The 24,176-nt window shown below is 56.1% G+C and overlaps 4 protein-coding genes across 18 annotated transcripts in view; 1 reads left to right on the top strand and 3 right to left on the bottom strand.

Moving 5' to 3' along the window:
• The window catches only part of SYNGAP1 (synaptic Ras GTPase activating protein 1), a 31,608-nt gene extending 19,278 nt beyond the window's left edge, over window positions 1-12,330 (bottom strand). Inside the window, 4 exon segments of the mRNA XM_027126963.1 lie at window positions 246-337; window positions 6,609-6,714; window positions 8,826-8,947; window positions 12,236-12,330. Of these exon segments, the coding sequence (XP_026982764.1) occupies window positions 246-337; window positions 6,609-6,714; window positions 8,826-8,947; window positions 12,236-12,302 (387 nt within the window). The 5' untranslated portion in view covers window positions 12,303-12,330.
• KIFC1 (kinesin family member C1) overlaps window positions 2,824-24,176 on the bottom strand; it is a 34,567-nt gene continuing 13,214 nt past the window's right edge. For 3 of the 6 annotated variants that reach the window (XM_027126965.1, XM_027126966.1, XM_027126964.1), the window contains exon 11: window positions 21,529-22,210. In XM_027126965.1, coding sequence (XP_026982766.1) covers window positions 21,647-22,210 — 564 coding nt within the window. In that variant the 3' untranslated portion in view covers window positions 21,529-21,646. Of the gene's footprint in view, window positions 2,860-21,528; window positions 22,211-22,418; window positions 22,678-24,176 lie in introns of those variants that run through there. The other 3 variants (XM_027126969.1, XM_027126970.1, XM_027126968.1) reach the window with 3 other exon arrangements.
• Window positions 14,447-16,052, top strand: CUTA (cutA divalent cation tolerance homolog). 4 transcript variants are annotated; one of them, XM_027126975.1, is made up of 7 exons: window positions 14,521-14,548; window positions 14,632-14,683; window positions 14,950-15,158; window positions 15,318-15,377; window positions 15,487-15,532; window positions 15,656-15,705; window positions 15,823-16,052. In XM_027126975.1, exons 2-7 carry the CDS (start codon window positions 14,642-14,644, stop codon window positions 15,947-15,949), a joined length of 534 nt encoding a protein of 177 aa, XP_026982776.1. In that variant the 5' UTR covers window positions 14,521-14,548; window positions 14,632-14,641; the 3' UTR covers window positions 15,950-16,052. The 4 variants fall into 4 exon arrangements, with proteins under 4 accessions (XP_026982779.1, XP_026982776.1, XP_026982778.1 ...); XM_027126977.1 differs by having other exon boundaries at window positions 14,533-14,548; window positions 14,632-14,768; XM_027126978.1 differs by lacking the exon at window positions 14,632-14,683 and having other exon boundaries at window positions 14,447-14,548.
• PHF1 (PHD finger protein 1) lies at window positions 16,140-21,212 on the bottom strand. Of its 7 annotated transcripts, none has more exons than XR_003437156.1 (15): window positions 21,104-21,212; window positions 20,197-20,375; window positions 20,024-20,105; window positions 19,828-19,923; window positions 19,289-19,389; window positions 19,045-19,193; window positions 18,766-18,861; window positions 18,495-18,563; window positions 18,227-18,350; window positions 18,049-18,116; window positions 17,777-17,881; window positions 17,480-17,658; window positions 17,301-17,395; window positions 16,948-17,028; window positions 16,140-16,780 (listed from the first exon to the last, which is right to left on the bottom strand). XR_003437156.1 is itself a non-coding variant. In XM_027126971.1 (15 exons), exons 2-15 carry the CDS (start codon window positions 20,353-20,355, stop codon window positions 16,492-16,494), a joined length of 1,704 nt encoding a protein of 567 aa, XP_026982772.1. In that variant the 5' UTR covers window positions 20,356-20,375; window positions 21,104-21,212; the 3' UTR covers window positions 16,140-16,491. The 7 variants fall into 7 exon arrangements, 4 of the variants coding, with proteins under 4 accessions (XP_026982772.1, XP_026982773.1, XP_026982774.1 ...); XM_027126971.1 differs by having other exon boundaries at window positions 17,480-17,669; XM_027126972.1 differs by having other exon boundaries at window positions 16,948-17,025; window positions 17,480-17,669.

Raw genomic sequence — 24,176 nt, 5'->3', positions numbered from 1 at the left:
CACACACACACACACACACACACACACACACACACACACACACACACCAGCCTGGAGAAGGTGGGAGGGCTGGTCTGAGAAGCAGGGGGGCAGAGCCAAGAAGGGGGAAACCAAAGAGGTGGGGGCACACACACACATACTCTCTCTCTCCCCTCCTTCCTCCTTTCTCATAATCCTCAGGCTCCCGCTGGGGCTGGAGGGGAGGGGACCCAGCTGAGCCACATCTGGCAGGCGCCTTCACTCACCGAGGGCCGAAAGGGTGCAGCGGGGGCGGCCTCCATGCTGTACTGCTTCCCCCCTGGGACGCTCTTCCTCCTCGAGCGACCCAAGTGGTATTCTGGAGGGGAGAAGAGGGCCGGAACAGAAGTTGGGGAGGGGGTTGCCGTTAGCCCAGGTTTCCACCCCTGGCCCCAGCACACTCGCCCACCTCCCTCTGCCCCTTAGCTCCAGCCTCACCTACCCCCCGGAAAGCAGCAGGAAGAGCAGCGGCGGCTGAGAAGCTGGCGGCGGGAAGGAGGGGGCAAGGAACCCGAGCCGGAGCCCCCGGAGGGGGACGGGGTGGGAGGCCTTAGGCCCATGACTGGGGCTGGGCCTGGCAGTCAGCAAAGGGGCATGGCTGAGAGGGTCAGTAAAACTCCAGGAATAAAGGACACCGAAGATCCACAGAACCTAGGTCCTTGGTGCCCACCCCCCCAGGAAGGGGCGAGCTGGTGGGGAAAGTCGGGTTAAAGGTCATTGACCAGAGGCAGGCCTTCCTCCTCCCTCAGCTGGGTACAACTTCCACCTGGCCCCTACTCCTGAAACCCCTCTCTGTCTGGAGGGCCAGAGCTACCTCCCATGACCCCCTCCCTGGACTGGAGGGGTAAGTCTTGGAAGGGACCTGTGAGGAGTGGAAGCGGAAAAAGCCTGGGGACAGAAAATTCAAGGAAGGGGTGGGGGGGAGGGGAGAAGGGGCTGGTTCCACGTGCACTGCAGTGGCAGGGACTCAGAAGTGAAGGGGGAAAGGGGAAAAGAGAAGAATGCAGGGGAACGGGCAGGGAGTGGGGAAGATGGGCAATGGGGACTCGGGGTACTCCCAAGTGAGGGCAGGGAGAGGAGGAGGAGGGGAGATGAATGCCGATGAAGCTCAGACTGCTCAGAGTCAAGAAGGGTGGCAGCTGGGAGGAGGGAAGCTGAGGCTCTGCTGCCAGGGAATTTAGAGGGGCCAAGTGGCTAGAGGAGAATGAAAGTGGGGGGATGCCAAGCTCGGGCTCCAGCTCCAGAATGGCTGCCCAGGCCTGGGCTCCCCCCTCAGCCCCACAGTCACCACTGCAGCCAATGGGGGGGCAGGTGCTGCATCAGGGGCGGGGCTACCATCTCCATGGCAACAAGAAGCTACATGCTGGGGGGGGGTGGACCGGAAGAGCTGCCTGTTAACCCTCTAGTTTCCAAAACAAGGGAGGGCCACAGCTACACATTCACTGTCGGCTTCCTGAATTGCAAATCGCCTGCAAATTGCCCTAGAATCAGTCTCCAGCTTCCCTAGGCCTTTAAAACCTGGGTGTTAGGAGATGTGCACACAAAAATGTGGCTCCCATGACACAGGAACCCTTGTTAGTCCCTCAGGAACACATGTGTAAAGCACAAAAACATACACCGAGCTGTGGGGGGTACGTGCACATAAGACCCATGATACAAAAAATAAAAAAGGGATCTAGGTGCTTATGAGACATACAGGCAACTGTGAGAATGGGGGGGGGGGTGCCACGGGTCCACATTCTGAGACCCTGGGGCCCAGATACCCCACAGTATACATGCTTAGACATATGTGAGCACTGCAACAGGGGAGTACATACTTGGACCCAGACACTCACATGAGAGCTGCTAGTGTGGATGTGGGGCCCGAGTCCCTCGGGCAGTCATGTGGGCAGCACGTTACAGAAGGGGACATTTAACCCAGAGACACACACAGGGCCCCCACACAGGGGGAGCCACTTTAACCTCTAAAACACATGTTTGAATATACCATGATCCTGACCACATCAAGGTACCCCTGTATCCCCAAAGCACAAACATCCTTCATTCACATGAGAAGTACAACCACAACCACTGTCTCAGGACAACTCTTTCTTCTCCCCCAGCCTTTCCCTGACTCCAACACATGAATCCGTGGTTGCTACCAGAATACAGACAGACCAAGGAGCAAACGTGTTAATTACCCTTCTGTAACACACTCAACAATGCATCTAAGGGTTCAGAATATCTCCTTCCTAGTCTTTGCCTTTCTCAGGTCTAGCTGCCTGTCTCATGCCATGGAATGTAGCTCAGCCACTATTTCCATTGGCAAGCTCCTGTAATAAAGGCAGAAAGTCTAACTTCAAATCCACTAAAATTACATTTTGGAACTAAAGAATTAACAGGAGAACGGATTTGCTAATTGGTTTGCTTGGTTCTTGAAGTAATATAACGTTATACGTACAACCAAGCACTAAGATCCAAGAACTCCCATATAAGTCAGAGGTACACGGAGGCCACATACACATACACTTACAAAGACCCTCACTGCCACAGTGAAAAACAGAGCAGAAACACAGAGGGAAAAGGGGCGGAGTGACAGAATCACAGGACATCCTGTTATTAGTGTTGCATGCAGTGACATGTGCAGAAAACAGGCACACGCCCATGTCCACACACAGAGCAAACCTGATAAGCATACACCACGATCCTGGGTCTCCATGTCCCATCCCTGCACGATGTATACACGCATGCACACGCATAACAGCCACCTACACAGACCCGTAACACAGGCATTGTGCACACACCCACACATGTACACACCCTGTATACACACACAATTGGACTCACACACACACACACACAGCGAGGGCTTAGACTCCCGCCTCTCCAATCTCTCTAATCTTGCCATCACCCACAGAATCTCCCCTTGCCCTCCAATCCCCCAAATCCCTAACCTTCCCTTTGGCCTTTCTTCCCTGTCACACCCAGCTGGCAGCTCTCAAGGGGAGCCACAAAGGGAGGCTGCCAAAGCAGGTGGAGGAACAGAGTTGGACAGAGAGCAGAGAAATGAGGGGCAAACTCTGTGCTGGAAACAGGAACCTCTAACAGCAGTTCCTGCCATGCCAGGCCTCACTGTGAGCCAGCCTCTATGATGGCCTCCCCTGATCCAACCAAGCCTGATCCTACACGGCCTACACAAATCCCAACCCCATCTTGCCCTTTCTCCTCTGAGATCACTTTACCGAAGGCCTGACTCTCTCTGCCCCACAAGCTGCCTCCCAGCTTCCAGGCCCCTTCTCCGCTGTCTCCAACCAGTTCCCCATCTTAAAACCTCTTCTCTCTCTTCTAAATCTGGCTCCACTATCTCCCACCTTCCCAGCTATTCTCCAGCTATTCTCTCTCCTGAGCTCTCTCTCCTCTGCAAGCCTCTCTCATTCCTCCTCTCCCCCAACTCCCCACTTTTCCTCTTTACCCCGCTCTTTCCCTTTTCAGCTTTTCTGTCCCCACTCCCTAACCGAGCAGGGGCTCACACCTGCTAGCCCAAAGGTGTTTCATACATGGTAGGATTCCAAGGAACACGCTCACACACTTACTCTCTACCCCCACTTGCACACCACCCACATCCAGACACGCCCTGGACACCCATGCTGGGATTGACACAGATACCCAGGCCAATGATGGAACACACATGCAAAGACACACACTTGCCACCAGGGACACAGAAAATCCTTCTCATGCAGCCACACATCCCCACACACAGGAGGCTGATAGGAGGTGAGCCCCAGCAAGGAACATGCATTCTCAGGGTCAGAGGTGACAGGTACCAGTAAGGCCAAAAGCTGCCCCACAAGCCAGTGGTCAGGCCAGCAGCCCCCTAGGCAGGAAGCCGGCAGAGGCAAGATACGACAGGACAGACTTGAAAACCGCTGGCTGCACATGTGTGCACGAGGAACTGGGCCCCCGTGTGCACATGGCACCGACACACAGGGGACACGAGCTTGGACAGCGACACACAGGCGGACACCCGGGCTGCCACCTCCACCAAGGGTCTCCAAGACCACCCCACACCGGCCGCCCCCGCGCGCTCGAGACCCTGCCCCCACGAGGCCTGTCCCCGACCCCCCGACCTCCGCTGTCCCCCTCCAGTTACCATAACTCCCCCCACTCGGAAGATGCAGCGAGAACATGCGGAGGGAGCAGCTGCCGCCGCCGCCGCCGCCGCCGCCGCCGCCGCCGCGGCCTCCCCACCCCCCTCCCGGCGCCCACGCACACACGCGCCCCCGCCCCCAAGAGCGCGGCGCCCCCCCACGCGCGCGCGCTCCTCGTCCGCCCGGCCCCGCCCTTACCTCGCACCGCCCCCAGGAGGGGTCGGGGGGGATGTCCCCGGTGGGGGAGGGGCCCCGCCCCTGCGCGGGGGAGGGGCGGGGTGCAGCGGTAGAGGGGGCGGCGCGGCCCGGCTCGCGCCGCCCGGCGCGGTGGGGGCGGCGGCGGGGCCCGGGACGGCCGGGACAGCCGAGCGGTGACGGCCGCGGGAACGGCTCCCTCCGCCGCCGCTCCCGCCGCTGCCGCCGTTGCCCGGGCCCCGCCGCCGTTGCTAGGCGACCGCTGCTGCCGTGGCCGCCTCTGTCACGAGCCCCGTCGCCCGGAGACAGCGCAATAGAGACACGGGAGGGGGACGAGGGGACCCCCAAAACCAACCGGGCCTCCCACCATCCTCCTGAGCAGGACCCCCCATCAAAACCTCGGAGGGAACGAGGGGCTGCGGCTCCACCCAGCAGAGGAGGAGCCCTGGATGCCAATGCCCCTCAAAGGTCCGGCGACCTCTCCTGGGCTCGAGAGTCCACAGCCTTTGCACAGACCTTCTCAGACCCAGGGCCCCAGGGCCCCAAAGACTCCTATGTTCCCTGCAGCACATCCTCCATGCCCTTTACACATTCCACGTCCACCTGAGAACCCCAAACGTTCACCAGCTATCAACTCTTTCGCTAAACCCTCCCCCTAAATATATATACCCCTGGACCCCCTCCCGACCCCTATTGAACCTCCAACACAAACACCTCCACATACCGTCCTCCAACTCCAAACACACATGGGTGCCCTCCCCCTAAACACACAGGAGACCCACACCAGAGACCCCAGACCCTGAGGACTGAGGGTAAGGAGAAAGAAGGCGAATATGTGGGCTGAGACGCCAACCACCGGATATATGATAAACATGCTCCACAAGCATGTGACCATTCTGGCCTCGACACACAGGTATGCACACATGTACACAAACCTTTCCCAGACATGGACATGACTGACTCCCTCTCTCTCTGTCTCTCTCACACACACAGATGTGACAGACATCACACACATTCTCTGTACACACTCCACCACCACCACCTGGCTTTGCCTCACAGAGATGTGCTACCCACACACCCCCATGGTCAGAAGTTTCCATGACAATGACACACACCCCTGGCCACCCATCCACCCAGGGTCCCAGAGCTGGCCCCCAAGGGCAGTAAGGCCTGGGCCTATGAGAAGAGGGCTGAAGGGAGCCAAGGGATGGAGACAGGCCACTGGCTCTCTCCAAGGAAGAGAAACTGGAAGCCTGGATCCCTGAGGGGAGGGGTAGCTGGTGGAAGAAAGGGGTCACAAGGGGTTGAGGGGATGAAGGACCTGGACCCTTGGTCCTGGAAGGGGAACAGAGTGGTAGGGGGCAGTAACAAGGGGGTTTCCGGGGGGCTGAGGGCGTCTCTCTGCACCTTGGCTGCAGATCTCTGTTCTCTGCCTTCATCTCCCCTCACTGTTCCCATGGAAACCTTTTAAGCGAACTTCTCAGGAAGACAAAAATCTTTTTTTAAATGACTAAAGAGGGGGGTGGAGGGGGGGCAGAAAGAGGGAGGGAGGGGAAGAGACAGATGGAGAGAGGGAGAGTTGGAGAGACAGACTGAGCACATAGCTCCACAGACAGGCAGAAAGGAGATGAGATGGGGGTCTGATGGAGATCCACCGGGAGCAGAGGGGAGAGGCAGAGGAATCAAGAGGGATAGAGAAAATAAAGAAATCGGGGAGGAAAGAGAAAGAAGGTGATAGAATTGCAGAAAACAGAAACAGCTGATAAGAAGAGGGGAAAAGGGTAAAGAAAATAGGGAGGGTCCACAGGCCCTAAGGTCTGGAAGAAGAATCAGGAGCGTGGGGGTGGGGCTGAGGTCTGGGGGCAGGGCAGGAACTAGGTCATTCTTTCCAAGATCCCAGACCTGGGGCTGGGAGGGGCACGGGCAACTACACTCGGACAGGAAGCTAAAGATCTAAGGAGACTATTTTTGCAAGCACCGGGGAAAGAGTCAAACTTCGCTGCTGGAGAGGAAAAAGGGAGCGAAACAGCAAGGACCGCTGGGGCCTCTCACCCACAGCCTCCGTCCCGCTCAGATCCCAGAGGAGGGCGCCTGCTCCGCCCAGGTTCCCACTCGCAGAATTCGAGACTTTGTCTCCGCCTCCTCCCGGCCCCTGACAGCTCCTCGGTTCCCGGACTCCCCCTCCCATGCAACCCTGTCCACCTTCAGCCCTCTCCCCGCGACTGTCCGGGGCACGAGAGCCTGCTCGAGCCTGCTCGGCCGCCGTACCATGCTCGCCGTGGGGCCGCCCCTCCACCGGCACGGAGACTGTGCGTCTCAGCAGTTTGTTGCGACTGGACTCGCTCCTCCGGTCCCGGATCAGAAGGGGGTGTATCTAGGGGATGCGGGGGGGGGGGGGTGTCAGACCTCGCTGGCCCAGGCCGTCCCTCCTCTTTCCCTCCCCCACCAAGGAAGGATGAGCCTGCCTTTCCACCAGGCCTGACCACCTTCTGCCCCCGCCCCTCTATACTCTTTTAAGTGTCTCGGGGTGAGTGGATTTCTCGATTTCTTGTTCCCTTCTCCCTCCGAGTCTGTCTCCCTCATTCCCTTCTGTCCCACCCTCCTCTTTTCTTCCACCATTTCTTTTGAAACACCCTCCAGGGAATTCCCACAACCCCTCTGGCCTTCGCTGCTCCCTGAATCCACTTTCCCCTTGACCTTCAGTTCCTCCATTCTCCCTGTTTTCCTCCCAACCTCCCACCTCCCTCACCCCCTTCCCTCCCTCCGTGGCTGTCACGGGGGTAGCAGAAGCTGCATTTATAATCAGGATCCACAGCTTGTCTCCCTCCCACGGCCAGGCTTGCGGCCAGAATGGGACCCAACCTCCCCACCCCCCAGAGGGCTTGGTCACCTCCCCCCACCCTTCATCTCCTTCCATCGCCCCTCTCACTTCCCTTTAGCCATCACCTCTCCCTAAGCCTCATCCCCAACTCGCCCTTGCCACCTCCTTCCTAACCTCCACCCCTCCAAGAACCACCCACCCCACTAGTCCCCAGCCTGGGCTCCACAACTCAGCCAATTCCAGCTCCCTGTGGTCCTACACTCTGTCATTTCCCACTCCCTCCCTCCGCACCCTTCCTATTTCAGTCTCTGGCCACTGGTCCCCTGGACCTGTCTGTCCCCAGCTCTGTCATTCCTTCATCCCCCCACCCACTGTCCTCCCTCTTCATCCTCACACAGTCTCCAGTTTCCCCAATTCATCCTACAGACCTCAAACCCTTGGTCAAGACCGGTGACCACTAATGAATCACTCAAATGCCCCCCAGTGCCTAAAACTTGACTCCCCAAACCACCTCTCCCTTGAGTCACCGTGTCCTCCCCTGGACACTTGGACTTGACTCTGTGCCTTGGAAGCTCTCTACCCAGCCATCTCTCCACACTCACTTGCCCCCCAGATCCCTTGAAACCCTGGTTAACCTCAACTCCAGTTCTAACCCTGCCTCGCTACACCCTCCCTGACAGCTTTCGAGGCGCATCTCTCACCACCCCTCTGGTCTTGCGGGCTGCCCTATCACTCTCTAAAGCTGATCCCCAAATCACCCCCACTCCCAATCACGCCTCTGGGCGTCCACCCTTCATATTCACATCTTGTTTCCTCTGATGGATCCTCCACTGCTGACCCAGCTCCAAAGTCAGAACCCACACTCTAATCACCCTGCATCGCCGCCACCTCCCACAAGGATGCTCTGTTCATTTCACGTCTTTCACTCTGGCTAGTCCCTGCCCCTATCCCACTCTTACTCCTTTAGACAACTTCCCATACTCCCAGTTCCCCCCACCCCCAGGCATCTCTTCCCTTATATTCCTTCCCCATGTCCCTGGCGAAAGCCCTCCCAGTGTCTCTCTAAACCCTGATCTCAGCCTTCTCCATCTTCACTGCCAACCACACCCAGACCTACTGACCTCTGTCATCTCTCCTGGTACCCTGCAGCCCCTTCCCAGTTTCCCCACTCAGAGACCCCACTCTCTGAGTCCTGTACTCTGCCCCACGCCAGGGAAGGACAGGGAGTGGTCAGTGATGGGGCTTACTGAGTGGGGGGAGAGGAGAGGGTCCTGATGATTGCTTTGGAGACAATCCCTCCAAAGTGATCCCCATGTCTTTACCCCTCCTCCAAGCCCCTTAGTTTCCCTTCCCTAGCCTAACCTATCCCACAATATGAGCAGGGCGAAAACAGGAGGCACCCACAAATCTTTAGAACCATATCTCCTCCCCATCACTGTACATGGCCCTCAAAGACCCCCTGGCCAAGGGGAGAGAACACCTGCCCCTTCTGACATCCCAACCCCAATCTCAGTGGCCACCCTCCTCCCACCACTTGCCAGTGTTTCTCTCTTTGCCTTCTTTGTGTCTCGCGTCCCTTCGCTAATGAGGATTCTCCCCAGCCTTCTCTCCACATTTTCCCACACTACCCAGAGGTCTTTTCCCAGCCTTCCCACCCTGCTCACCTCGTCCTCATCCAGCATGAGAAGCTGGTTCCCCGAGATGATGCAGAACCGAGGGTTCCAACCAGGACGATCATATGGGGAATGAACGTATTGGGTTCGGTGCATAGGGGGTCCCCGTACATCTAGGGGGCAGAGACACACAGAAACGGTAAGGGAGGCTCTATGTATCTGGGAGACAGAGGTGTCTAAAATGGCAAGAAGAGAGTCCATAAAGGGGCAGAAGGGGAACCCACCCGCCTTGAGGAGATCACAGATGGGGGTGAGGCCCCCAGTAACTTTACAGGAACAGAAGATAAGCTGCTCTATCTGGGGAAAAAGAGGTGAGGGGAATCACATCACAGGGGACTCTGGAGACTTGGCAGAAGAAATACAGAGGAGTGGTTCAGAGAGGGGAATTATATCATGACAGAGAAGGTACAAGTTGAGTCAGAGAAAGGTGAAGGAGCTCTCCAACCACTTCAGAAAAATAAAAAGGTGGAGGGTGCAGCAAAACTGGCAGAAGAAAAACACAGGGAGGTTGGTGGCAAGTGTCTGGGAAGAGGGAGGTCATCCAGATAGCTGCAGAAGACAAGGATTTGGACGTGGCACCACCCATCTGCAAGAGAGTAAGAGGAAGACTACAGAGCTGTGGGAAAGCAGGGACATTTGGGTCATGAGACTCTAAGAGCTAAACATCTGGAAAAGAGAGGGAGTGAGGGAACTTACCTGTTCCCAGAGTCAGAGTCATGAGAGGGCCTCCCCTCCTGCCGCTCCTCTTTCCTCCACTCCCTCCTCCCCTAGCCCAACCCTGCTCCTCCTTTGGGGAAAGATCTGGTTCTGCTAGTGGTGGCAGGGAGAATGGGTCTTTGTAGGCATCTGGCTGTGGAGGGGATGGGGAGTGAGGAGGTAGGAAATATGCTGTTTGAATGAATACTGAATTGATGTCTTCCCCTACTCCATGCCCGGAGGTCGGAGGTCGAAGATTCAATACTGCCCCCTACACCACCCCCTCCCCGTCCTATCGCGTCTACACAGACAGGATGGGAGCCAACTCTACAAGTCAGGAACCTCCCCAAGGCTCGGTGAGGAGCTTGAGGAAGAAAGAGGGGAGGGAAGAATGGAAGATCCAGGCATGTGACATAGTCTTGGGTCTCCCAAGACTAAAGCTGGGGTTGGGGACAAAACTTCTAAAAAAGAAGAACAGTAGACTAAGGGTCACCCCTGCTCAGAGACCCACCCCCACCCAGGGTCCTTCTTCCCCAACTTTGCTGTTCTTCTTCCCATGCCCCCATCCTTGCAAACTGCTTCCCCTTTAAACCCCAATGCCACACACCATCACAGGGACGTAGGAGACAGGCCCTATAGAAGACAGAAATCAAATTGGTGACATCAAAGTGATAGAAAATAGGCTTAAGGAATCAGAGTCAGAGTTTAGAGGAAGAAAAATCCTGTTACCTTTACAGGATAATTAATCATGGGTATATTGCAGGAAAAGAACTGTTCTTTGAACTTCATTCCAACTGAAAGCTCTGAATAGGAGTTTTGAAAAATCTAACCCCTTTCTGTCTATAAACATGTTTCAAATTTACCCAATCTGCAGGTCAGAGTAAGAGATGAACCCCCAGAATACAAGTATCTAGAAACCCCAATACTTTGAAACTCTCACTATCTCAATGCCACCTCAGAGATTCTAACCAATACCCTCTAGATACAGAGATTACCAAAACCCAGGCTCTGGGACTGCAGACACTGCAGGAAACATGTCCACTGCAATCAGACCCTGAGGACCCCCAGAGGAGACATCTGTTGATACATATCATCATCATGGGAGGGACTGGTTCAGGCTGCAGCCACAGGGAGGCAGGTAAGACTTCAGGGGACACCTTCCGGGAGCGGGGAAGGACATGGGGAACTTAGCTTAGGAGCAACTCTGGAAATATACACACACAAATATTGTCTGGACTTAAGTAAGGATGATTCTGGGAAGCAGATGCAAGAGACAGAGAAACACAGTTGAGAAAGGGGAAAGATTTACTAGGATGAGCAATTCCACAGGGCTCAGATGGGGATCTCTTGTAGGTCCTGTTCCAACCACCAAAACCTGTGTCTTTGCTCCCCAAATCTCCAACACCCCAGGAAGTAGAGGGGCCAAGAAAAGAGGAATGGGTGATAAGAGCTGGGGAAAGTGAGTAGGCACAGACTAGTGGTGATAAGATGGGGAATGGGGTGGGGAAGAGAGGATGGGGTGGAGAAGAAATAACAAGGATGGATCTAAGAGAAAAGGAGACAGGAATGATGGTAAATCTTTAGGGACAAGGGAATATACCAGAAGGGCTCAAATGGACATGGGGCAGAGAAAATGAGGTGGACCTCATAGGTACTAGGACAAGGGGGTCAAGAAGGAGGGGGGCAAAGAGGTGGTAGAGATATAAGGGAGCTACCAGATAGAAGTGAGGAAGAGAATGGACACCAGAGAAGGGACTGATATAGGGGAAGGACAAAAGGGGGACTCATATAAGGAACGGACACCATATGGGGGGAAAGATATAGGTGATGGACACCAGAGGAGGGAGGGGGAATGGAAATAAGGATTGGAGGTGGGGGAGGGGGATAAAAGTGGTGAAGTGAAGGAAGTGGATAAGACCCCAGGGATTACATTTCAATGGTCAAGGGCCTTGATGAGGGTCAGAGTGTGGGGCAGGGTCCTAACCCGCCCCCTACTCCCATCACTCAGTCTTACTTGTATTGCCCCCTCCACCCCCCCAACAAACACACACTGAATTTGGCCCTCCCCCTGCCCTGGTCTCTCCTCCCCCAACCCATTCCCCATTCTCTTTCTCCTCTCTTCCCTCCATCTGGACCCTCCATTCCTCTTCCCCCCTCCCCCCACTGCCTCCCTCTCTCTCCATCTGGCCCCTTCTTCTCTCCCTCCATCTCCTGTCTTTTTCTACCCCCTACCATACTCTGAGCCCCCCACCATATTCTTCCCCCCATCTTCTTGGCTTCTCTTTTCACCCCTATGTTTTCATTTTCTTCATTTTCCCCTCCTAGCCCCTCTCCTAAAACTCTGTCCTTCTATTTCCTTGATATTTTCCTCATCTCTCAGCTCCCACCTCCAAATTATTTCTGCAGCTCTTCCCCCAACCCTGTCCTTCTATCTTCCCACCCTTTCTGGCGATCTCTTTCCCCTTCATCATTTTCCCCTCAGCCCCCCCTTCAAGGCCTGTTTCTTGGCTCCTCCGGCCCCTATCTACCCCTATTCTCTGACCTCCAATCCCTCCTTCCCCATTGCTCCCATCCCCGCCTTCCCGGTCCTCCTCTCCCCTTCTATTTCAGCTGCTCCCCTCCCTGGCCCCAGCTCTGCCCAGCCCCCCCGCCCCTCCCCCCTTCTCCCCCCCCAACTGGCCCTCCCCCTCCCCTCACCACCGTACCTCTGAAGGGGGCATAGGACATCGCGGGGATGCTCCCCCGATGGATGGAGGCGCGAGACCTGCTCATCAGGCCTGGGGGGGAGGGGGCGGGGGGGCCGGGGGAGAAAGAGAGGAGAGAAAGAGGGGGAGAGAGAGGGGGAGAAGGAGGAGGAGGTGGAGGAGGAGGAGGAGAGAGGAGCGGAGAGGAGCAGAGAGGAGCAGAGAGGAGGAGAGAGGAGGAGGAGGAGAATAGGAGCCAACGGCAGCAGCGGCAGCAGGGAGAGGGAGAGAGAGAGAGAGAGAGGGGGGCGGGGGAGCGAGCGCGAGAGGAAAGAGCAGGAGGAGGAGGAGGAGAGAGTCTCTGCAGCCCCCACCCCTACTCAGTGAGAACCAGAGAGGGAGAGACCCCTGACTCAAAAACACACCAGAGACGGAGCAGTTCTAAAGATGCAGACCCCAGACCCTGTGATGGGGAGACCCCAGACCCACAGAGAAAGATACCTTGCCACCCGGGGTGGTGGGAGGGCGGGGGATAATCTGAGGCACAAACCCAAAGTCTAGAGGAAAAGAGACCCAAGTCTCAGAAAAAAAGACCCCAGACCCCCCCGCCCCCCACTCTGAGAGATGGGTCAAAGGTCAAAACCTGAGCATCCTGTCTCAAAAAGGTTCTCCATAGCCACAGATATCTTAGACTCAAGACTCAGACGTGATCTCAGGGACTGAGACCTAAGAACTAGACTCAAAGAAATAGATGAGACCCAGATTCAGAAAGAACCCCGACCTAGAATTAGGTCTTTGAGAACTCAGACCCAGAGAGAGATATGAGACCCCAGACTTAGATCTCAGAGAAAAGAAACTGCAGACTCGGAGACTGACAACTCGAGAGACAGATACTCCAGACCCTGGGGGCAGTGGGGGCGGGGCCAGGAGACACTCAGCTAGCCCGGAGATGCAGAACTCAAGAGACCCCAGACTCATAAAGAAGAGTTTCTAAGATCTCTGAGAGAGGGTGATCGCGGACCCAGAAACCCCCTAAACAAAAAACAATGAAACTCAGTCCTGAGAAAGATGCCAAGGCAAATACTGAAAGACCCCACAGAGATCTCAGAGATAAACTCCAAACCCAAAGACAGAGATCTCAGGGAGACCCCAGCCCGAGAGGCAGGTATGAAAGAACTCAGCCTGGGAAATGCCCAGTCATACCCACAGAGCAGACCAGAGACCCCAGACCTAGGAGGAAGGGGGAATACTGGGTAGGGGGTGACGCAAGAGCGTTTTTCTCCCTGCCTCCTCCCACCTATTTCTCCTCTCATTGGCCCCTGTCTCCATTTTTGGGTCACAGGATGTGCTTGGGCCCCAGAGAGTTTATGTAGGACAGGTCCTGCTCCTAGGGGGATGGATTAAGGGAAGGAGACCCAAGAGTGAGACGTAGACCTGTCCCGGAGAGTGAAGCAGCAAGGGGATAAGGGACAAAAGGACCATCACTACTTCCTGGTGTCCTCTCCATATCCCCAACCTGCAGCCCTTCCCCCACACCCCATACCGATTCATCAGTCTGTCTCCAGCTTTGGGGTTTCAGTTAAGAGTGCTGAGCGCCCTCAGCCCCATTTTAATCATCTTCTATCCCATTTACAGGGTCTCACTCTGTCCTCTTTTTAAAATGCATCTTTCCTCACCTAGGCATGGTCTTGCCACGCCGTGTCTGCCTAATCACTCCCCCCTACCCAGGGACAGCTGGTTCCTCAGGTTATACTTGTGCATCCCCAATTCAGGCATCTGTCACTCCTAACCAAAATGGCAGGGGGCGTTCTCTCCACCCCCTGAGGTTCAATCTCCTAAGACCCTCCCACTCCTTAAGGCCTCGGGAACAGTGTAGGGGCTGTTACTAAGCACATTCTGGGGTTTAAGGATGACTCCCCACTCCACAACCTGACGCATCGACTCTGCGGGGTCTCCAAACCCCCTTTCCTTGCGCCAGGTCTCTCATCACGTGGCGTGCGAGGCTGTCCCGCGATTGGTCTCTTCGCGTAGCTCATTGAGGTACCGCCGCCTGAGAGGACCGGCCCCCTCACGTGACAGTGGAACGCCGCTGCGGCTCTCCTCAGCCTGCAATAGGCCGTTTCCGGTTTACACGGAAACGGGTGTCCCATTTCCGTGCACGGCTGCAGACCCGGCTGTTGATTGGTTGGATCCCTCTTCGCCCCTCCCTCACTGGGAGGCGGGACAAACTGGGCCACGTGAGGGCAAGGATTGGCTGGCTCTGGGGGTTAGGGTGGTCCGGCTTCTACTGTCACGTGGTCAGCGCTGTTTTCTTATCACGTGGCTGCTGCCCAGGTAAGAAGAGGCCGCTCTTCCTAGCTTTGGGGCCCTTCCTCGGCGTAACGTGTGGCCTTTGATGTTCAACTCTCCTCTACCAGCAGAGGCTGCATGAGGGGGGGGCGGGCTCCCGCATTCCTGCTCGGCGGAGGGGTGAGTGACCGGCCCCGCCTCTTCCGGTCCTCGAAGCTTCGACCACCACCCGCATCCCAAATCCCAGAGGTTGGCCCGGGAGGAGGTAGTGAAAACCGAGTCTTTGTCTTAATTTTCCAAGTTTCTCTCTCAGCTTCAGGGACCTCTTCCTTTGGGGTGCAGAAGAGGGAAGGCAGAGCCTGAGTGTCTATCCAAGCAAAGGGTTCCCGGGGTGCAATTTCCTGGGGTATTTATGGGGAGACACAGAATTCACTTCCTGCTCTCAGGCCGCTCTGTTCCTGTCGCTTCTTTGGATGCCGGCCCTGCTGCCTGTAGTCTCTCGCCTTCTGTTGCTACCCCGAGCCCTGCTGTCCATGGCTTCAGGAAGCCCCCCGTCCCAGCCCTCGCCGGCCTCGGGCTCCGCCTACGCTGCCGGCTCGGTCTCTGCAGCCTTTGTCACCTGCCCCAACGAGAAGGTCGCCAAGGAGATCGCCAGGTGGGGACCTCAGTGTGGAGCGAGGAAGGATGCTTAGGAAGGGAGAGTTGGAGGTGGGGGAGAAGAGTGCCCTCCCGCTGCTTCCTGCCTGTCTCTGGGCTGCCAGTGCAAAAATCCGGGTCACGGGGTTTCTAAATGGGGCTGTCTTTTCACCTTCAGGGCTGTGGTGGAGAAGCACCTGGCAGCCTGCGTCAACCTCATTCCTCAGATTACATCCATGTGAGTCATAGAAGTTGGGGGGTTAACCTACCTCTCGGGTCTGACTGGCAGTCTTTTTTCCTTGGGGGAAATCTTTGCTGCCACAACGCTCTCTTCCTGACCTTTTCAGCTATGAGTGGAAAGGAAAGATTGAGGAGGACAGTGAAGTGCTGATGGTGAGAAACGTTCCCTCACCCAACAAAAACTTAATTCCCTGACCACTTACTTTGATCCCTGTCTCTCGTCTGAGATCCTGAAATCAATTTCACCTTTTGATTCAACTGTCTTCCCCCCCTTAGATGATTAAAACCCAAAGTTCCTTGGTTCCAGCTTTGACAGATTTTGTTCGGTGAGAACTTTATGGGTAGAGGTGAGGGTGTGTCCTGTGGGGTGAGACTTGCTGGGCAGTCTAAGCGGGTGGGCTCCTTCGGGTAAATCTCTGAGTGATCCCCCATCTTTTTCCCAGTTCTGTGCACCCTTACGAAGTGGCCGAGGTGATTGCATTGCCTGTGGAACAGGGGAACTCCCCGTACCTGCATTGGGTGCGCCAGGTTACAGGGTCAGTTCCTGAGTCCGGCACAGCCCCACCATGATGAGCCTTTGTTTTTGCCACGTTCCCTTCATATACTTCAATGCCCCCTGCCTTCCAGGTGATGACTGGACCCTTAATAAAGCTTTAGTTCTGTCATTTTCCTTTTTCCTTGTCAAAAAGTGAATTTGGTTGGGAAGATCAGAAGTGCTTCTAGTCCCTTTGTTCTCATCTTTCAGAATGACTCAGAGCTGCTAAGTTTATTTATCTTTATTTCAACGATACAGAGCCCAGGATCCTTTATCATCCTCCCCTCCTCAGTCTCCGTCCCCAGGGGTTAAATAATTTTTAAAAATATTTAAAAAGCTGTAACAAAATAACATCAAAGGAAATGGGAAGAGGAATGGGGGAAGGGTCAGGAATCATGAAGGGAGTAGAGAAGAGAGAGCCTCTTCCCCAACCCCCCACCTGGATTCCAGCCTGGGCAGTAGGGCGAAGCACCCCCTACCGCCGCAGGTACATCCCAGCTGTAGGTGAGGTCAGAGGTCAGGGTATGAAAGTGCCGGTGTATGTGAATGGGGAAGTAAGTGGGCAGAGGCAGGCTGTTCAGAAGATGCCCCCTCCTCCCCACTCAACCAGGTACTGCACAGAGCCATCAGGCCGTACTCTCCGAGCAAGGACCCGGACGGGGTCCCCTCGGGACAGGTAGCCGACCCCACCTCGGACTCCTCCCCCAGTTCCAGGAGACAAACTACGGCACAGGGGAGAAGGGGGTGCTGAGCGTCTAGGAAGACCTGGGGAGGGGGCTGGGACTGAGGAAGATGAGGCAGTCATCGAGTGGGGGGCACTTTTAGGGAGGTCTGTGGGGAAACCAATGTGAAGTTCCAGGGGTGACCTAGGGAGAGAAGGCAATTGTCAGTCCAGATGGAGATTAAGGACTGACCAGAAATGGACGCCATGTGTGGATTAGAGAAACAAAAAAAAACGGTTAGAGACCAAGGAACTTAAGAGCACAGAGGTGAAGAGGACAGAGGTATCACAGGTAAAGGAGTAGAATCTCACCTGTCTGGGGGTTCACCATCCCCAGAGGTCCCTGCGGTGCTGGCAGAGGGGTGGAAGGAAGCGAACATCCGGATGGGACTGCTGGGGTTGGGGGAGGGGGAAAGTCAGGACCCGAAGCAGGGGAACAGGACCCTCTCCCCTGAGAAGGGCAGAGCTCAAACACTACCCTCAAGGAACCCCTGTCCCCAGAATACTGGGAAGCAGACATTGGCTCTAAGTGTCTCTAGGAAAAGAAGTGGGCAGCCAAGGGAGAGAGGGGAAAGAATTCTGGGTGAGAAAGTCCAGAAGATGTAGACAACTGGAAGAGAGGTTCCAAGGGAGTACACCTGGCTGGAGGCAGGAGGTGCACTGACCTGGGCAGGCAGCGGGCATCTGTGGGCCGGAAGTTGTAGCCGCTGCTGCCCTGGTAACTCTGGTTAGGGCTGGAGGGTGGTGGAGACACTGAGGCCTAGAAGGAGCAAAGGACTGAGAGATAATCCTTGATTTCTTCCCACACCACCATTTGCCCCACGGGGTGCCCCTGCCCTTGTACCTGCAGTGCCCTCTGCAGACGAGCCCGCTCCCTCTGCTCCTGGGGCTCGGGCTGGTTGCGCACTGCTGAGGGTGGCCCCAGCTCCTCCATTTTCCCCTTCTGCCTCCTCCTCAGGGGCTCTGGCTCCGGCCTCCGGCGCTTCCCCAGGGGACGTGAGACCCCTCCCCCAGGGCCCTGCCCTGAAGGGAAGCTGTAAGAGGCCTCCTTATCCCCCCAGCCCCCTCCCGGACACCCCAAGACCTCCCCGACTCCATACATACACCCTGAGAACTTCCCCATCCCCCCTGGACCAGTGACCTGGTGGGGGCTCCATCTCCAGTAGGGGCCTCCACAGGGGGAGGAATCCGAGCATGGAGACCAAACAAGCATTTTCTCTTCTTAATCTCCCTCCCTGAAATGAAACTGGGGTAAGGGGAGAAATAATATAAGGTCAGTGCCGTAGAAAAGGGACCCTCCTATGCCATTACTCAGTCCTTTAGAGAGGTGATCTTCCAGGTGGGCTGCAGCCCCTCCCCTCCCAGGCTGCCATACCATATCTCCATCCCTTTCTGAGCCTCCCTCCAACTCACCGGTCCTTGTGGCTATTAAGAGCAGAGAGGAGCCTGGAAGAACGTTCTCCCTTGGGGGTGTCTGAGAGCTGGGGGAGGGGAAGGAAAATGGGGTCAGGGGAGCAGTGATTCCCTCCCTCCCCCATTTCTCCACATCTCCTTGGTCCACCCTGACCCCCAGAGCTGCACTACCCCTTACCTCCCCAAGGAGCAAACTGTCCCAATTCTCAGAGGTGAAGGGGAGGATCTCACGGTCAAAATCAAAGTATTTTTTCTTACAGCAAACGCTGAGGTGGTAGAGGACAAGATGAGCCACGTCCACCCTGGAGAAACATTAACTTGTCAAGGTGGTAGAAGGGTTACAAAACCCAGGGGGTGTCGCAAGGCGGGGGGCTGGGGCCTGTAAGGTGAAAAACTGGGGGTGTTGAGGGAGGAGTTACGCTGAGGTCGTGCCCCATCCAGCTCACCAGCGAAGCTGTAGCCTCCGGACCTTCTCAGGGCCCCCCCGACACACACAGCATTCAAACTCATAGAACCTGGACATGGGCAAGAGGGAAAAAAATACTTTTTACAGGAAAACTACACCATGCTGTGGCGGGGGGGGGGGGGGCTCCCAAGCAAGGACCGGGCCAACAGGTAAGCAAAGCTGCAGAGGTTGGGAAGAGACCAGGTCTGGGATGGGAGGGTGGGGGATGGAGGTGATGGAGCAGAGCTCTTGGAGAGCCCAGCCAGGCTCACCTGTCCCCGTAGAGGAGGGGCTTGCTCAGACACTGGGTGCAGGCCTCATGGAACCACTGTAGGCAGCTCCTGCACTGCAGCATCTTCAGGTTCCACCTGAGGGGAAACACAGGACCAGTGACCCCCAAATACCCCTCCTTAACTGCCCCAAACCCAGCTCACCACCTTCTCCCACACCTTCAACACTCCAGCCAGCCACCCTGTTCTTTCTCCCTCGTTCCTTGCATCCACCACCGCCCCCCACAACTTATTCCCTAACCCCCGCCCCTCACTACTCACTCCCCAGGGCCACCACAGTAACAGTAGCTCTGCTGCCGGTTGCTCAGATGCCCGGCGTCCCAGTCCAACCCCTTTAGTCCGTACGGCAGGGACAGCTTCATGCCCAGCATGGCCCGGGCATAGGGGCCCTTCTTCAGCGCACCTCCCCTCTGCAGGTGGAACAGGCAAGTGGCCTCAGGGGTGGGGGAAGAAAGGACTCGGGAGAGGCTGGGGGTGGGAGGCTCCCACAGGAAGGTGCCTTTACCTTGGTAGCGATGGCAAAGACACACTGGCGGCAGACCCAGGATGTGCCCTCTCCCTCTCCGGGGGCTGGGGCCCTTGGAACGTGGCAGTCCTGATGATAAGCTGAATAACGATAATATTGATAGACCACTCATTGCGTTGCATACCTGTCTGCACTAGGTGTTGGGACAGGAGGAGTCTTACCCATCTCACTTCATTCTTGACCATGGTCCTGCTGGGGTGGGCGTGTTACCTTTATTTTAATAGCAGGTGAGGCAGCTGTGGCTCCTAAAAGTTTAGGGACTTGCCCAAGGTCACATGGGTAGAAAAGGGTGTATTTGAACTACTTTCTGCCTGCAGAGCTCACATGTCCCATCCCATGTTTGCCGCTCCCTGTGCTGGAAGGGAGTGAGGTTACAGGGTTGAGGAGATGGGCCAGAGCAGTGACTTGGGGACTCAGGCCAGGACAGGTGGTATAAAGACCAGTGCTAGAGGGAAGGGTGAGAGGCAGCCTGGAAGGCCCAGGGCAAGCTGGACCATTCAGGTGTCCCGCTCTCTCACCGTGGCGACACTTCTCACAGCTGACCAGCCGGTTCCCAGGGACCACAGTCTCAGAGCGACATACACAGCAGAGGAGTTCCTCCCCAGGGAGGGCAGCTGTGAAGAATACAGTGTCAGAAGGCCTGTCCTTAAGCCCCTTCTGCCTCCCACACCAGGTTTCTGTTTTCCACGGGATGCGCACCCTCAGGCCTCTCACCAGGGCTGATGTCTTTCCATAGAACCAGAAACTGGGAATCATCCTCAAACTGGACCAGACACACCTCCCGAGCACTGTCCACCTGGAATGGGTGGGCACAGAAGATCAAATGGAAGTCAGAACTAGATAAGGGAAATGAGAAAAGGTGACAAGTCAGAGATCAAAGGTCTTACCTTTTTGATGGTCCCCAAGTATAGCAGCCCATCTGTCCATCTGGCCAGCACATCTTGACCCTCCCAAAGTCGAGGCCTGGAGCCTGAGGTGGGAGCAGGGGAAGCTGGGTCCCAAAGTGGGGGGGCACCAGAGCGGCTCAGCCGGGGGGGCTGTGCCATTGCATCCTGGGGGGGCCTAGCTAGAAGTGGGATGGGAGGAGAAAGTTATGAATATTGAGGAACTGGTCCCCATTTTCTTTGCCTATTTTTCTGTCAAGAACTCAAGCAGGTGTGCCCCCAGTCTCCATTTCCCTGAGACACCTGGATGGGAAACCACTGGGCCCCCCTCCCGAGCTTCTTGACTCCAACTCTCCCAACACAGTCACCACTGGCTCTCTTCTCCCTACCCCCCCTACCAACCTAGTTCTCTAGTTTCCCAGCTTCCAGAGCTCCCCTGGGATGTTATATGCTGGCCTTGAGATTTTAGCAGAAACGATGGTTGCAGAGGCAAAGGTTACCACTCAATTTCTACTACCACCTTCTATTGCTGTTTAGAGGGATCATAATTGGGGTACTGTTTCCCAGAGATGTGTTTTAGGAGCTTTTTCTGGAGACGTTTTCCAGAGTGGAAACGGTTGCCTCCCGGGCCCGCGTGTCTCATTCAGAACAATCATCTTGATGCCAGGTTATGTCAGGTTACCCTTAAATTCGGGGCTCCCGCCCCCGGGTTAGATAACTTCCCTGAGTGCCCCGGGAGGGGGGCGTGTCCCAGTCTCGGTCTCTACTCCCCATGACGGCGAGTCCGAGAGGGGACTTGAGTCGGCCCGACCCGACCCGATGCCCGGGCGACGCGGCTCTCCCACCCGCGCCCTGCGCGCCGACCCCCGGCTCCCTGCCCCCCCACGGGCGCCTCCCGCCGCCTCCTTACCAGTGACAGCTGGGGCCGCCGGGAGCCGGGCAGAGGCAGACGTGGGAGACCGAGACGAACCCCCCGCGCGGGGAGGGCACGTCTGGGCGTCGGGGGGCGTGCAGGCAGAGACCGGGGGGTCCCCAGGCCCAGCCCCTCCGTCCCGGCGGCTCTGGGGCGTATGACGCAGCAGCCAAAGCAGCGGCAGCGGCAGGAGGAGGAGGCGGCGGGGGGAAGGAGGGGAGGGGAGGGGAGGAGAGGGGAGGAAAGGGAAGGGAAGGGGAGGGGAGGGACAAACCGGCTCGGGGGGAGGATGGTGGGAGGGGAGGACTGGGGGGAAGGAGGAGCCGGGGGTAGGGGGGCGGGCCCCACCTCACCCCACCTCCCTCACCTCCAACAGGCCTGGAGGGTGCAGAGCAAGCGGCGCCTTCTCCGCGGATGGGGCGTGCGGACTGTCGGACCCGGCGAGAGAGGGAATCCCCGCAGCCCCATCCTCCAAAGGGAGACCTGCCCTCGGGGCAGGAGGAAATACCCCCTCCCGGCCGCCGGCCTGCGGCCGGGCCCTCACCCCATGCCACATCCGTTAACTGCCCCCCCAACCTTCAGTGTCATTCCAAGTCCCACCCCCCAGCCCCAGTTCACGACCCCGCCCTCCACCCACCCTCTCACTGCCCCCGCCACGCCCTCCTCCCTCGAGTGCCCCGCCCTCCCCCGCCTTTGCCCCGGCCCCGCCCTCGCTGTGCCTAGCTGCCCCCCCGCCCACCGTCGCCGTGCTTCTGCGCACGCGTGACCCCTCCCGCGCGCGCGGCACCTGGGAGGACCCAGCCCCTCCTTTACGGGGCGGTGGCCCTCGGCAGTTGGCGCGAGGGAGTCGGGGCTTGCGTCCCGCCCCGCACTTCTAAGGCGGGTCCACGGACCGGGAGGGCTAGTACCGAGGCGATGACGCCGCCGAGAGCCAGCCAATGGGCAGCGGGCGGGGCCAGCCCCAGCGGTTCGAACGGGAAGGCAGGGAAAGAGCGGGAGGAAAGAGCCAGCAGTTTGTGGGAGGGAGCGCCAGCCGCGCCCCTGGGCTCGGGTTCCTACCTTCCCACACTCGCCAGAGGAGTTCCTGCCCCGGGCTGGGGTGGCCTGTGGCAAAGGGGAAACAGAACTAGTGACTGTGGACACCTAGTGCCCACCTAGTGGGCAACTCCTAGACGCGGACGACGGGGGCAGGGTATGGGAGCTAGAGGCCACCCGACTCCGGGGATGGTCTGTTAGGGAGAAAAGCCGAAGCCCCTAACCCCGTGAAACACACACAAATGCTTGGCAGAATGGAAGATCCACAGTTCCCATCTTTACAGGCATGAAAAATATCTCCCTTATTGGGCAACAGCTAATAAAACCTTTATTTTAAAAAAACCCACAAAAACCCTCTTCTTTATTTGATAGGCCCAGGTATCACAGTGCCCCCCCCAATAAAGCACCCCCCACCGCCCCCCCTTCCCCGTCGGTCTCACACACACACACACACACACACACACACACACACACACAATCTAGATCCGTCTTCATTTCCTATTGGCCTGGGCAGTACCAATAACACACTGGTTCACCTGCGGGCAGGGGGTTTAGACAAACAAAATAAAAAACGTTTTCAGAGTAACCAAAAGAACAGTTTTCTCCAAATCACCTCCCAACCCCCAATATTAGGGCTGCCCTCAGAGAATCCTAAAATAAGGGCTCTGAAAGGAAGTTCAGGCTGGTCTCAGTTCTCCCATGCCCACTAGGTATTCTAGGTCTGGAAGAGAAGGAAAGGCCTGAGAAGGAACAAAAGCCTCACAAAGGAGCAGGGAGAGGAGCTTCTGTTTCTAGCAGTACCTCGGACTAGACACCCCCAAAACTCTCCCAACACTAATGCTTAATAAGCTAGATAAAACAAGAACGACACAAATTTAGGAACCAAGGCTATTTGGAAAATTAATGATTCCAAGCCTAGGGGAGGAAATGTACAAGATGGATCTGGAGTAAAGACTACTGGGGACCTATCTAAAGGACACAGGAGCCAAGCTGGAGCTTCTACTGGCCAAAGATGGGCGATTTGAGCATCAGAATGAATAATGACCGCAAAGGATATATACCAAAAGTACAAGTAAGTATCTGTAAGATGTTACCTCCTGGATAAAAACTCAGTGTTCACCTTTGAAAGTTGCCAGGATACCAACTTATAATACTGAAAATTGATAAAGAATCTAGCATTTATCCCATCTTACCTATATGGACTGAATTTCAGAATAACCAAATAGATGGCAAAGGGGAGTTATTTATAGAAGAATTGTGATTAATAAATGTAGAACTGAGAAAATTAGAAAATCACCATTTAAAAAAAATCACCATTTAAAAACTCCCTAATAATAGATCTAGATAGCATTACTGATAAAATCACTACGGGAAAAGCTGATATGGAGTTCTTAAATGGATAGATCAGGCTGACAATACCCTAATCCAATGATCAATTTTTTTTTTTTTTTTTTTGCGTTACACGGGCCTCTCACTGTTGTGGCCTCTCCCGCTGCAGAGCACAGGCTCCGGAGGCGCAGGCTCAGCGGCCATGGCTCACGGGCCCAGCCGCTCCGCGGCATGTTGGATCCTCCCGGACCGGGGCACGAACCCGCGTCCCCTGCATCGGCAGGCGGACTCTCAACCACTGTGCCACCAGGGAAGCCCCCAATGATCAATTTTTATATCATTAAAAGTGGAACAATTAGGGGGAGGGGGAAAAAAAGTGGAACAACTAGATACTAGGTGCCTCCTGATATGATGCAATAGAAAGTGTATCACACCATCGAAGTTTTTTTCCCCAAGAAATTTAAACCTGATTCAAATCAAGCCTCTAAATCTACAAAAATTGTGAAGGAAAGAGGAAGCAACCAGCCAAAATCTAGAATGTGGTATATTCTATAGGACAAGTGACCCTACTTCTTCAACAAATAAATGCTATAAAAGGGGATGAGATTATTATAGATTAAAAGAAACTCGGACTTCCTTGGTGGCGCAGTGGTTAAGAATCCGCCTACCAATGCAGGGCACACGGGTTCAAGCCCTACTCCCCGGG

This window comes from Aethalodelphis obliquidens, unplaced genomic scaffold, assembly GCF_003676395.1.
Source record: "Aethalodelphis obliquidens isolate GAN/ISIS:26980383/991018 unplaced genomic scaffold, ASM367639v1 scaffold31, whole genome shotgun sequence".
Taxonomy (NCBI): Eukaryota; Metazoa; Chordata; class Mammalia; order Artiodactyla; family Delphinidae; genus Aethalodelphis; species Aethalodelphis obliquidens.
Note: the sequence above shows the minus strand (reverse complement) of the source record. Positions and strands in the feature narration are given on the sequence as shown.

Bases quoted from the DNA above. Each gene is read 5' to 3' on its own strand.
- CUTA (XM_027126975.1), top strand. From the start codon at position 14,642: ATGAGGGGGGGGCGGGCTCCCGCATTCCTGCTCGGCGGAGGG. The intron at 15,159-15,317 runs GTGGGGACCTCA...TTTCACCTTCAG, and splicing joins GTCGCCAAGGAGATCGCCAG to GGCTGTGGTGGAGAAGCACC. The intron at 15,533-15,655 runs GTGAGAAACGTT...TCCCCCCCTTAG, and splicing joins AGGACAGTGAAGTGCTGATG to ATGATTAAAACCCAAAGTTC.
- PHF1 (XM_027126971.1), bottom strand. From the start codon at position 20,355: ATGGCACAGCCCCCCCGGCTGAGCCGCTCTGGTGCCCCCCCACTTTGG. The intron at 19,194-19,288 runs GTAAAGGCACCT...TTCCACCTGCAG, and splicing joins TCTTTGCCATCGCTACCAAG to AGGGGAGGTGCGCTGAAGAA. The intron at 17,670-17,776 runs GTCACTGGTCCA...GGCCTCTTACAG, and splicing joins GGAGATGGAGCCCCCACCAG to CTTCCCTTCAGGGCAGGGCC.